The 13,795-nt window shown below is 32.5% G+C and overlaps 5 protein-coding genes across 5 annotated transcripts in view; 3 read left to right on the forward strand and 2 right to left on the reverse strand.

Moving 5' to 3' along the window:
- Positions 1-921: 921 nt before the first annotated feature.
- On the reverse strand, positions 922-1,336 carry LOC119679119 (histone H4-like). Its single transcript, XM_038091299.1, has one exon. It carries the CDS (start codon positions 1,294-1,296, stop codon positions 985-987), a length of 312 nt encoding a protein of 103 aa, XP_037947227.1. The 5' UTR covers positions 1,297-1,336; the 3' UTR covers positions 922-984.
- A 167-nt stretch (positions 1,337-1,503) lies between these two features.
- On the forward strand, positions 1,504-2,039 carry LOC119679116 (histone H3). Its single transcript, XM_038091297.1, has one exon. The coding sequence runs from the start codon at positions 1,602-1,604 to the stop codon at positions 2,010-2,012; it is 411 nt and encodes a 136-aa protein (XP_037947225.1). The 5' UTR covers positions 1,504-1,601; the 3' UTR covers positions 2,013-2,039.
- Positions 2,040-3,148: 1,109 nt separating this feature from the next.
- Positions 3,149-3,590, reverse strand: LOC119682998 (histone H2B). The gene has a single exon (XM_038096589.1). It carries the CDS (start codon positions 3,566-3,568, stop codon positions 3,197-3,199), a length of 372 nt encoding a protein of 123 aa, XP_037952517.1. The 5' UTR covers positions 3,569-3,590; the 3' UTR covers positions 3,149-3,196.
- A 4,946-nt stretch (positions 3,591-8,536) lies between these two features.
- On the forward strand, positions 8,537-8,911 carry LOC119677248 (histone H2A). The gene has a single exon (XM_038088520.1). It carries the CDS (start codon positions 8,537-8,539, stop codon positions 8,909-8,911), a length of 375 nt encoding a protein of 124 aa, XP_037944448.1.
- A 3,178-nt stretch (positions 8,912-12,089) lies between these two features.
- The window catches only part of LOC119677249 (histone H1-like), a 2,376-nt gene continuing 670 nt past the window's right edge, over positions 12,090-13,795 (forward strand). Inside the window, exon 1 of the mRNA XM_038088521.1 lies at positions 12,090-12,793. Within this exon, the coding sequence (XP_037944449.1) occupies positions 12,140-12,793 (654 nt within the window). The 5' untranslated portion in view covers positions 12,090-12,139. The remainder of the gene's footprint in view (positions 12,794-13,795) is intronic.

The raw sequence follows: 13,795 nt of genomic DNA on the forward strand, positions 1-13,795 counted from the left end.
AGGAATGAATGGAGAAAATTTTCACACCATTGTGTGGAAACTTCAAACTGCAATATCTAACAGTCCGCAAATTACTTATATACGTCAGTTCTATTTATCTTATTCTATAAAAAAATTGAATGAGAATTATAATTAAGCCCGTAAGAAGCTAGTCCACATATATACTGCTAATGTAACAAAGAAATTGAGAATTATAATAATAAATATTTTGGACTCTGTTAAACTGATCATTTTAATTATCAATTATACTCGACAGACATCAATCGATCAAGCTAATAATAAATTTTATTTTTTTTATAATATTAGAAAAATACCAACACATATATACATTGTGACCGAAAAGCTTTCGGAAATTCTCATTTAAAATTCGCGCGCTGTATATTTTCCGATATTTTAAGTTTATGTAGTTTGGCAGCACTGTCCTTAATTACTATGCCAAAAATGAGCGCGATCTGTCAGACAGTTCGTTTACGGCAGCTGTTGAAACCAGTTCACCTCAGTAGGGCGTTGCGAAAAAAACAATGGAAAAAAATATTGAACAAAGAGTTTGCATCAAATTTTGTGTTTCGAACGAAATTTCGTGTGCAGAATCGTTGCGAATGCTACAAAAGGCTTATGGGGAATCAGTTTTATCGAAAACTCAAGTTTATGAGTGGTACAAAGCCTTCCAGGACGGTCGTACGACCGTCGAAGACATTTCGCAACGCACTACTGAGGTGAACTGGTTTCAACAGCTGCCGTAAACGAACTGTCTGACAGATCGAGCTCATTTTTGGCATAGTAATTAAGGACAGTGCTGCCAAACTACATAAACTTAAAATATCGAAAAATATACAGCGCGCGAATTTTAAATGAGAATTTCCGAAAACTTTTCAGTCTTAATGTATGTAAATTTATCTCTTTAAGTGTAAGATTATTTGGGTCCTGAAAAGGACCATTGGGCAATATATTATTGCATTATTAAATCAATAATTGATTATTTGCTTAACCTCCAAAACCGTATAAGGTACGGCCTTGTATCTTTAAAGCATATACGACATCCATGGCTGTAACAGTCTTCCTTTTGGCATGTTCTGTATATGTAACAGCATCACGGATCACATTTTCCAAAAATACTTTCAATACTCCCCGAGTTTCTTCATAAATCAAACCAGAAATACGCTTAACTCCGCCTCGGCGAGCTAAACGTCTGATAGCTGGTTTCGTAATACCTTGGATGTTATCACGAAGAACTTTGCGGTGACGCTTAGCACCACCTTTTCCTAATCCTTTGCCACCTTTACCACGACCTGTCATTTTGTATTTAAATTTTTATAGATATGGTAGAACCGTTCGAATTCAAATTCAAACAATAAATGAAGTGACGACGGATGATTGACGACTATTTATAGAAAACATAAGCACTATGAAAGATATGAAAAAGATTGAGTAAAACAAAACAAAACAAAAGAAAACAAAACAAAAAGAATAAGCAATATGAGAAACAATGAATGTTAAAACATGTGAATAGTTGAAACAGAACATCCAGGTATGATGAGAAAATTGAGCTATTCAATTGCGCTATTTTTTAAAATACCATATTGTAACATATCTCATAAATTATGGCTCGTACAAAGCAAACTGCTCGTAAATCGACTGGTGGTAAGGCACCACGAAAACAATTGGCTACCAAAGCCGCACGTAAAAGTGCACCAGCTACTGGAGGTGTGAAAAAACCACATCGTTATCGTCCAGGAACTGTAGCTTTACGTGAAATTCGTCGCTACCAAAAGAGTACTGAGCTCTTGATTCGCAAATTGCCATTCCAGCGTTTGGTCCGTGAAATTGCACAAGATTTCAAAACTGATTTACGTTTCCAGAGTTCTGCTGTAATGGCTCTTCAAGAAGCTAGCGAAGCATACTTAGTGGGTCTTTTTGAAGATACTAACTTATGCGCAATTCATGCCAAACGCGTTACAATTATGCCAAAAGATATTCAATTGGCTAGACGTATTCGTGGAGAACGTGCTTAAGATTGGAAGCAATATAATTTTATAAATATACAAAAATCGGTCCTTTTCAGGACCAAAATTATATAAAGAAAAGAGATAAATAAATGACATGACTTATCCAGGGTTTGAAATTGCTTAACTATTTTCAATTGCTTATTTTTGACTACGAAAATAAAATAAGCAAAATGTAAATGCAATTGTTGCATAGTAAGTTTATTCAAAGAAAAGAGATAATGATAAATTATATCATATAGATGTAGTATAGACATTGCTATTAGAAGTAGCATAACATATATTAATATGTATAATGTTAGCATCATATGTATACTATTATTAGTATCATATAGTGTATCATTAGACATAGAATGTTTCACGTCATAACATTTAATTGAATCAATATATTTTATTTTTCTTTTGCTGTAAGCAGAAAGCATCAGAAGCCATAATGTAAGACTTGAACTTACTAAAAGAACGCTTAAGGAATGAGTTGTAAAAGAGCTTATCTATCCCATGAAATTGTATGGTATCATAGAATGAATGACAAGGAACAAATACTATATTTATGTTTTCAAATTTAAAGCACGAATGTAAATATAGAATATATCAATTTAAAAGCGATGATAGTACTAAGACTGATGATAAGGATTAAGACTCGTTAATTCAAGAGTTAACTCTATTTAGCAGGTTATATTATCCATGATTAAAAAACTGTAAGATCCTCAAAACCGACAGAAATTAATTTGTTGATTGAATCATTTATTCACTAACAACCAAACGATAGCTGATAATTCATGAAGAGACTGTCAAAGTTTTTTTTTATTTTTTTCTTCTATCAGTAGCCTTTTAAAAGAAATATCAAAAACAAAATATATATCATATTTATATTATTATTATGTTGAGGCTAGTTGAGTCAGTGCACTTGAGCACTTTTACTTTCTATTAACTACGAGGTTTCTTCTTAACCCCTCTTTACGCCTTGTCTGGATTATTGTTTATAACTTTATCAGATCTGCATACCTCCCCGAGGAGCTTGTAACCATTCTGAGATTCAATAACGCGGTGTTGATAAGCCTGTCAGTTTTCGTAAATAATTTCAGGGCTCTATACATATTTATAATATAGATAAATTATCAACTCAATTGAATATTTTTGTGGCCCTGAAAAGGGCCTTTTGAATAAGTGGTGTTTGTTTGATATAACGCAATTTACTTGGAACTAGTATACTTAGTGACAGCTTTTGTTCCTTCACTAACTGCGTGCTTAGCCAGTTCACCGGGAAGTAAAAGACGAACAGCAGTTTGAATCTCCCGACTAGTAATGGTGGAGCGCTTATTGTAGTGTGCTAAGCGCGAAGCCTCAGCAGCAATACGTTCGAATATGTCATTCACGAAGCTGTTCATGATGCTCATGGCTTTCGATGATATACCAGTATCGGGGTGGACTTGCTTTAACACTTTATAAATGTAGATAGCATAGCTCTCCTTCCTCCTGCGCTTCTTCTTCTTATCGTTTTTGGTTATATTTTTCTGAGCCTTTCCATCTTTTTTGGCTGCTTTTCCGCTAGTTTTTGGTGGCATGATTTCTGATTTTAAATTTTAATCGTCGATTTGGAGCAATTTCCGTTTCTATATAAACATTTTTCAAACGAAAGTTTAAAGCAATTTTTTATTTTAAATTGCGTTTAGAAAAAGTATATGAGATAATTTGTCGGCATCATTAAAAACAAACACTCAGTATTTGAATTCGAACACGAAAGGTTCGTCTTAAAATTTAAGCGCAAGCAATCAGCTACAGTACAGTGTAATAAAAAAAAAAATAAGATTAAATTTAAATTCTCGGAAGAAACATTCAAAAATAATTTAAAAAATAAGAATTGCAACTGCAACTGAAGTGTAGTGTATACCTGAAAAGTGTTAATGAAGAGAAAAATCGCCAGAGACGATAAAAATTAAATCCTAAAATTTCAGGCAAGTGTCGTGTATACCTGCATACAAGAAAATTAAAAAAAAATCGAAAGTGACGATAATAAAAATAATAAAAGAAAAGGTGTCTTAAAAAAAGAAAAATTGGTTATCTTAATTAACCAACCGTGATAAAAAAAAGTGTTGTGCATACCTGATAAATAGGTATTAAAAGAAAAAACAAAAAAAATCAAATCAAAATTAATTTAACAAATAAATAAAAAACAAGAAATTAATTAACAAATAAAATAAGAAAAGAGACGTTTTCTAGGATACAAAAACATACAATTACTAAAATATTAAATATTAAAAACCCCATTATTAAATAAATTCTCAATGGACTCAGCTTTACAGTCATTAAATGAACAAGTATATAAGTTGTCGACCATGGTCGATATCTTACAGAAGGACTTAGCGGCCGAAAGGGCCGCAAAGCAGGAGATGGAAAAACTCTATTTTTCCGAGAGGGCCACTCTTAACAAAACTATCCAAGCCCTCACAGAAAAACTTAATATTCTGAATACCTCCCCAAAAAAGTCCAATAAACGGACTAAATTGAACTCTCCATCGCCTTCCCCATCGCGTAAAACAAACAGTCCTTCACCTTCCAAATCTGATAGACGGGATACACCATCACCCACAAGATCGGATAGTACAGAAACTTCATCAGAGTCTGATGAACAAATGTCGTCTGACTCAGACCGGGAATACAACGAAGAATTCCCAGAAATGACTGTGGTTGTGTCTAAACGACAAAAAAATATTCAAAAGAAAAGGCTCAAGGATACATCCACAAACGAGCAAAGGACACCTCAGGAGGTGAATGCAGAAGACACGATTCAGGCTCCAGTATCCCATCAGGAGCCCAAAACAGTTAAACCAGTCCCTATCATTCTAAGGGAACCTAGCCAGTGGAATGCCATTCGCAGAGCAATGGAAAACCGCGGGATTAAAATGACATCCGCTAAAAGAGTGCACCTGGGTATACAAATCTATCCAGAAACTGTTAATGACCACAGACAACTAACCCGGTATTTGACGGAAACGAAAGTCCAATACCACACCTATTTCCTCCCGGAGGAAAAACAATTAAATATAGTAATTCGTGGTCTCAAAGGCCTGACACCAGAAGAAATAAAGGAGGATTTAGAAGCACAAGGCTTCCACCCCGAGGAATGCTATTTCATGAAGATTGGAGCCACTACCTCCAATCTTCTAAAAGTCCGTCTCCCTAAAGAGGAGAAACATATTTTTAATATAACAAGTTTATGTTACCTAAAAGTAACAATTGAAGCACAGAGACCCAAAAAGGGTCAAATCCAATGCCATAACTGCCAGCAATTCGGACATGCCGCCATTAATTGCAAAGCAACTGCCAGATGTGTGAAATGCACAGGAAAACATCATACAAAAGACTGCAAACGACCAAAAGAGCAAAAGCCAAAATGTACTAACTGTGGTGGAGAACACCCAGCTAGTTATGGAGGCTGCCCTAAAAATCCTAAAAACTCTAGCTGGATAAAAACCAACCCAACCCAAAGCACACAAAGACCAAGTGCTCAAATGGGTACAAAAAAATCTTACGCGGAAGCTACAAACACCAGCACAAATAATCTTAAACCTACCCCTCAAGTTCCAAGTATGGAAATGTTCTTTGTCAAAATGCAAGAACAAATGAACTCTATGATGCAGAACATGATGCAAACCATGTTCAGCACAATGATGGCGACTAACAAAATCCATAATGGAAAGTAGAAGCCATATTAAAATCCTGACATGGAATGCGAATTCCATTCTAAACAAGAAAGGAGAATTCAGACATCTCCTCAGAGAATATCAAATAGACGTGGCACTTCTCCAGGAGACGTTTCTTAAACCCTCAATGGATTGGAGGATTCCGAACTACACAATATACAGAAGGGATAGGACACAAAACCGAGGGGGTGGCACCGCAATAGTCATCAAAAACGAAATCCCCCCATCACCTTACAACAATAGAATTAGAAGCACTAGAAACAACTTCAATTAAAATCAAATGCAACAATATGGATTTTGCACTATCTTCAGTTTACAGACCTCCCAGAGCAAAGGAGTTCATAGAAGACTTTCATGCCCTGCTAGAACAAGATAATGCAACTTTTCTAGCAGGAGACATAAACGCACACCACCAATCATGGGGAGACTTCAGCTCGAATCAGGCAGGAAGGAAACTAGATGCATACATGTTGAACAACAATATTCAACTACATGTACCAGAAGAACCAACACATTTTGGACAGCATGGAAGGGGACACACCATCGATATAGGAGCCTCAAGAAACTTTGACTACAATATACATATTGAAGTTTTAGACGAAATGTCATCAGATCACAAACCTGTTGTGTTCACAATCGAGAACTGTTTCATTGACATACCCATGCCAATGAAGACAATAACGGACTGGAGAAAGTTCAAAGAACTATTAGAAGGGGAACAATTCAACACGAATACAGAAGATATAGAAGAGAGCATCAGCCTCTTAAATGAAAAGATTATAACAGCTAAAAACACCAGCTCAAGGACCCAACAAATCAAAGCACGTAACTACTTTGATTTACCCAGGACAATAAAAGAATTAATCACCAGGAGAAACAGGATACGCAAACGAGCGCAAAGAACGGGAGATCCAGCAACAAGAATGGAAGGCAACAGACTCACAAATATAATAAGGAAAAAAATTAGTGAGTTCCAGAACGAAAAATGGGAGGATTTTATGGAGACTTTAGAAATAGGTGACAAACCTTTTTGGGGTCTCAATAAATACTTTCGATTTAAGAATAAAATGAACATACCACCAATACACGGTGAAGAAGGGATAAAATTCAGCACAGAAGACAAAGCAGAAGCATTTGCAAGCTCACTCCAGCTGCAATTCATGCAGAACACGGACCCTGACGATGATGTGGAACGGGAAGAAAAGATCGAAAGAAAAGCTAAAGTGATTCTAGCCCGAGAATGTGATAATAACATAAGACCAACTGATCCAGGAGAGATACTTCAGATTATAAGTTATCTCAAAACAAAGAAAGCTCCAGGAATAGACGGCATCAATAACAAATGCCTAAAGAATCTACCAGATACAGTAATAGGAAGGATCACAACTATAATAAATACTGTACTTCAACAAGGACATTTTCCAAAGACGTGGAAAAAATCATCAATTATTGTGCTACCAAAACCGGGGAAAAATCTAATTTTTCCACAAAATTGGAGACCAATAAGTTTGTTGCCAGCTATAGGAAAAATAGCGGAAAGAATAATTCTCTCCAGACTGAAAGACACAGTCAAAGAGAAAGAACTAATTCCTCCAGAGCAATACGGATTTATGGAAAATCACTCAACGGAACTTCAACTAGCAAGAATGTCACAAAATATCCTAACAGCACTGAGCAAACGGAAATCAACAGGGATAGTGATGTTCGACATAGAAAAAGCATTTGACAAAGTCTGGCATGCCGGATTAATAGTCAAAATGCAAAGACAAGAAATCCCATTGGATTTAATTAAGATCATCGGAAGTTTCCTTCAAAATAGGAAATTCACAGTAAGGTTGGATAATCACTTCTCATCAACAAAGAATATAGAGGCAGGAGTCCCTCAAGGATCACCCCTATCACCAATACTGTATAATCTATATACAGCGGATATTCCCAAAGCACAGAGAAACGAATTATCTCTTTACGCCGATGATACATGCATTATGTATTCCAGCAAAAAGGAGACACAGATCACAAGAAATCTGCAAGGATACATAGAGGAACTGGAAAAATACTTCAAAAAATGGAAAATCAAAATAAACGTCGAAAAAACACAAGCGATTTTTATAACAAGGAAGAAGTTTCAAAATCCACAAAAACTAAGGGTTAACAACAGGGAAATAGAATGGAAAGAAAAAGTAAGATATCTAGGAATTTTACTTGACAAAAAATTTACTTGGAAACCTCACATACGTGAAAAAAGAATGATTTGCAGCGGACTGCTAAAATCACTACAACCAATGATGAGGAAAAAACTAAACATCAAAAACAAGATGTTAATCTACAAGCAGATAATAAGACCCAACCTCTTATACGGATGCGTGGCGTACGGAAAAGCAGCAAAAACTAACATAGCCCAGCTACAAATAGCACAAAATCTGGCACTAAGACGTATACTCAATATCCCTTCATACATCAGGAACACGGACATACATAAGGATCTGAAAATAGAAACCGTAAAGAAATACATCAAGGACAAAGCATTGAAACTATTTCAGAAGGTGGACAATCACAGAAATCCAACTTTAAAGATGTTAACGCCCAGAGGATATCACCGAACAAAGGGCAGGTACGCCGACCTAAGAAGTCTAATACTTTAAGGACAATTTAAAGTATTAAAAATGAAGACAACAGATTGACCCAGTGAACATAACTAAGATGTTCACAAAAAAAAGGGAGTAAAGGTACCAACAGGCACTAACTCCAATCAACAAAACAACATCAGATCATTAAAAAAAAATAGATCCAATTTTTATAAATCTCAACTACTAGAAACTCAACTCAACTATGTCTGGTCGTGGTAAAGGTGGTAAAGTTAAAGGCAAGGCAAAGTCACGATCAAATCGTGCTGGATTACAATTTCCAGTTGGTCGTATTCATCGATTATTGCGTAAAGGCAATTATGCTGAACGCGTTGGTGCAGGTGCTCCAGTCTACTTAGCTGCCGTTATGGAATATTTGGCTGCTGAAGTTCTTGAATTGGCTGGCAATGCAGCACGCGATAATAAGAAGACAAGAATCATTCCTCGTCATTTACAGTTGGCCATACGTAATGATGAAGAATTGAACAAATTATTGTCTGGTGTTACAATTGCACAAGGTGGTGTACTACCAAACATTCAGGCTGTACTTTTGCCAAAGAAAACAGAAAAGAAGGCTTAAATTATTTTATTTTATTTATTAAAATACGAATACATATACGTGGAGAATTAACTATCAATTAATCCGTCCTTTTCAGGACGACAAAATTTATTTTATTAAAGAAAATGTATTTCATTAAATCAATTGATATAAATATTGTACATACTATCATACCTACCCTACTAACTTACACAAGCCATACTTTAAAACACTTAACAATCAATCATTTCTTGCCTCGCCCTTCTGTTCCGTTACATTCCTGGAAGACCTTCATGAAATCGAAATCTTCGAAAATTGTAAATCAGCCTACATAACAGATAAAATACATAGCATTGTTAGTGTATAACTTAACACTGCGTTTTGCTACATAGTAATAATTTTTTTTTTTGTTTTTGGGCAGCAGGTATTAACCAGTTTTTATACATACGAGTGTGTATGCGTTCCAATTGACTTCCTAGAAATCAGGTTCGCTGTGCCACTATTTTTTAAGAATGCAAGTTTATTATTCAGGGTTAGATAATTGAAGTGTTACCTATTCAAGCGATCACATTATTTTTTTATTGATTCAAATTACAAAAATTTGTGAAAATAATTAAAATTTCACAATCCATTCACTCTAGCTTGATGTGGCCACCTTTTGTCTTGACTATGGCTGTGATCTTCCAGTATTTTGGCCTATTCCTGAATAAAAGCTTTCTTCAGCGTATCGAAACTGGCTTATTTTTTAGTTCTCAACTTGCTCTCCAAATTGGCCCAGCGTAACAACTCCTTTGCTCATTCGAGTCTAACTTTTTGTTGCTTTGGTGCAAGATCTTGTGCCTTGGAACTTTTAAAGCTTTACCTTGAGCTTATTTTGGAAAATGCGTCAGATGCTTCGTTCAGATATTATCGGTTCTTTGGCCATTTGATTAGTACTACGACATGGATTTCGTTTAAGTCGAGCCTTCACTTTCCGAACCATTTTAGGCAATGTTGCTGTTTTTTTTTCGTCCACCACTATAGCATTTGGTGACTCTGCCTGAGCTATTATAACGATTTAAGGTACGATACACAAACATTTTATTCACATTGAGATATTTGAGCTCAAGCACAATAGCTAGTTGTAATTTTCCAACCAAATATAATGCAATCACACTTATTTTTTAATTCCATTTCGAATAATATTAGTTCTATAAAACTTAGACGCAAATGCTTGTGGTAATTTGTAAACAATATAAATAGCTGTCATTCATATGAATTTGACGTAGTTGGCAATATCAGTTTGACAAACATATCTCTGTGTAATTTGTAACACTTCAATCGCCTAACCCTTTATATTATTAAGAATTTTTTAATATTTATCATAGATTCGCGTATCAGTAAATAGATACATAAATCTTCGCAGGTAGTATAATCTAAGTTACAATAATATTAATATTATATTTGTTACTAATAAAAATGTACAAAACAAATAACGTTGCCAGGTCAATAGCATAAAGTTTCATAATTACCTTTTTGAAATCAAGAAACTAATAATTTTGTGCCAAATATTTGTATTTATTATTAAATAAATGTGATACAATTATTAAAAAACATTAATATTCATAATATAAAGAAGGAAACATATAAAAAATAATTATTTTTCTTTTAAAAGTTTTAAAATTTATTTATTTATTTACTAAACATCTTATAAAATTTTCAAAATGGTAACACCTAATTTATCTCATTAGAAATTCTGGTATGTACCAACAATCGCTGCCATACCGACATAATTGACTATTTCCCCTAAATATACTCGAACTCGCACACGGCCTAAATGTTTACTATTATTATCATAGTTACTATTTCAATATTTTGGTATTGTAATATTTATTATTATAGATAAATTATTTAAAGGTAGAGTTTTTAAAATTTGTATCTGAATTAGTTTTATAAAATATTCTATATTTTATAAAAGATTTATGGCAGTAGATGGAAAACATCCGAAGCCACTGTGTGAGTCTTGAACCTACTAAAACTAGCTCTTAGGAATGACTATGGAAGATTGCAGCCGCAAGTTTATATATATACTTCAGTATCTATTTAAATGTTATCCATATCCATGTTAGTTTATAAAAAAATTCATCTTAAATTTTAACATTTTATGTCGTATATCACTCCTTATAAAAATGTTAGAATACGCACATCTAATTTTAATTTTATTTTAATTATAAAGTAATAAAAAGAACATTTTTTTTAAATATACATATTTAATAAAATACTTATAATAGTCAAAGTTAAATGATTAAATTATAATTATAAAAGAAAAAGTAAAATGATTTCATTCTTATATATTTTTAATCATGTATGTAGATATAATTTTTTTTTATGAATTCTATTAAGTAGGATACGTACAGTTGTTATATTCGAATGATATTGAAAACTATAAATTTAATTGCTGATATGTTATTAATAACGTTTATATATAATAATTTTTCACATGATTAAAAATTATTTAAAACTTGTAATAAAATTTTAAAAATAATACGTATAGAAAATCTTAAAACATATTTTAAAGTAAACGAATTCAATGTAACATGTTAACATTATGGATGGATATCTAATCTCAAATAGACACTATTTGATATAATTAAAAGTGATAATCTTATATTCTAATTAAAATACAATATATTTATTTATAATTATTTCTATTAGTGCTTTAAAATTTTAAACTTTTATATAAATTGAGTTAATATTTCAAAATAGGATAAAACATAAGCATTCAAAATGTTAAAACTGACGTTTTTATGCATCTCGTGTTTTATTAAATTTGCATTTATAAATATATGAAATATATAAAACCATATATATAATTTAACAGAGAATTGAATAAACTATTTAATAAATAATTTAATATATAAATTATACAAAAGATAACTTTAAAATATTCTAATTTATTAACAAGTTCAACTATAGATTTACAAAATTTAAAGTTTAAACCAATTTTTATATATTTTATATAATTATAATTAGTATAAAAATGAATGTAATAAAATATTCAATATCTTCTTTACTTAATTTGATTTAAATAATTGTGTTTAATTTACTTGGTCTATTTAAAATTAATAATAAATGTTGAAAAATTTTTTCAAACTCAGTAGAAATATGTATTAATGAACAATTTTTATAAATGCGCTCTTCTCGGCGCTTCGTACAAAGTGAGCTAAGCTACCATAAAAATGCGAAAAAATATTCATAAGTAAGAATATTACGGAATATTAAAAAGCAAATATGTCTGAAGCTGTTGCCGTTGCAAATACAGATTCTCCAAAGGAGGTAACTGCCGTTCCTGAAAAGAAAGTTGCTGTTAAAAAGGCAACAAAAGTAAAAAAACCTTCTGCAGCTCCATCTCATCCATCAACACAACAAATGGTTGATGCATCTATCAAGAACTTGAAGGAACGCAGCGGATCTTCATTGTTGGCAATTAAAAAGTATATAAGTGCCACATATAAATGTGATGCCCAGAAATTGGCTCCATTTATTAAAAAATATTTGAAAACTGCTGTAGCTAATGGCAAATTGATACAAACAAAAGGAAAAGGTGCATCTGGTTCATTTAAATTATCAGCTGCTGCTGCTAAGTCTCCTAAATCGTCTGTCGAGAGTAAGAAAAAGAAGGTGCCATCAGGTGTTACGAAGAAGAAGGTTACTGCATCATCTGCAGGTACTAAAAAGTCAAAGGCAAAGGTATCTGGAGAGAAAAAACCTAAGAAATCTGCGGCAGCTAAGAAGAGTGTTGAAAAGAAAAAAACTGAAAAAGCTAAAGTTAAAAGTGTTAAAAAGATTGGATCTGTTAAGGCTAAGCCAGCTAAACCAAAGTCTACTTCTACAAAAGCTAAAGCGGCCGCAAAACCTAAAAAAACTACCGTTAAAAAAACATCAGTCAAGAAAACTGCTGCAAAAAAATAATTTTAAAAATCAAACTTTAAATTCATCAAAACAGCCCTTTTTAGGGCTACAAAATATGTGTAAAAAGAAGATAAGAAGATTCATTATTTATTTATTTATTTATTTATTTATTTATTTATTTATTTATTTATTTTATAAAATGTTTTAGTATATGGTATACCTATTGCGTTTATTAATGACCGGTCACTAAAGATTGAATAATCACCTATCGAAGTTAGGAATTCAATCCAACTCAGACTGCAGATACTGTAGAGAAGAGAGAAACTGTATACCATGTGCTTGGGTAGTGTCCACTGATGCACAAACGGAATAAACACCTAGGAGGGTATTTCATGGATCATAAATATTCAAGACTAGGAAAGACTAGGACTTTATATTGTCTTTCATTAAAGAAAACGGACTTGGAGAAACATTCTAACCCGAGTAATGGGCACAATATACCTTGTCATAGTGCACGATCATTTCTTTTAATAATACCTCATGAATAATATGAAGAGATTCTTTTATTCTGTAATGCGCTATAAATTTAATCTCTAATAAGCAAACAAAAATTCTTTATGCATTTAAAAAAATTATATTCTCTTATTTAGACATTATGTGCAATACTTCACATCATTCTTAAGTTAATAAATATTTATCTTATTCTATTATATTTAATATCCAATTATTTATTTATTATAGTAATGACCATAAAATATTATATATCAAAATATGTCATTTATTTGATGAAATACTCACTTGTATATATTTTATTCACTTAATTTCATTTTTAAATTCTATTTTAAATAAATAAAAATAGTGGTTTATGCTAATTTTATTTATTATTATATAATGCTTCTAATTACACTTGTTAATTTATAACTAACACACCACACTCGGTACTCACTTGCAAGACGCTGCAAATTACTTAAAGATAATTTTAAAATATTCTAATTTATTTCAATAACAAGTTCTTTTATTTCTTTTCTTTATATA

Source organism: Teleopsis dalmanni, chromosome 2, assembly GCF_002237135.1.
Source record: "Teleopsis dalmanni isolate 2A chromosome 2, ASM223713v2, whole genome shotgun sequence".
NCBI classification, from domain to species: domain Eukaryota; kingdom Metazoa; phylum Arthropoda; class Insecta; order Diptera; family Diopsidae; genus Teleopsis; species Teleopsis dalmanni.

Excerpts from the sequence above, each read along its gene's own strand:
- LOC119679119 (XM_038091299.1), bottom strand. The coding sequence starts at position 1,296 with ATGACAGGTCGTGGTAAAGGTGGCAAAGGATTAGGAAAAGGTGGTGCT.
- LOC119679116 (XM_038091297.1), top strand. The coding sequence starts at position 1,602 with ATGGCTCGTACAAAGCAAACTGCTCGTAAATCGACTGGTGGTAAGGCA.
- LOC119682998 (XM_038096589.1), bottom strand. The coding sequence starts at position 3,568 with ATGCCACCAAAAACTAGCGGAAAAGCAGCCAAAAAAGATGGAAAGGCT.
- LOC119677248 (XM_038088520.1), top strand. The coding sequence starts at position 8,537 with ATGTCTGGTCGTGGTAAAGGTGGTAAAGTTAAAGGCAAGGCAAAGTCA.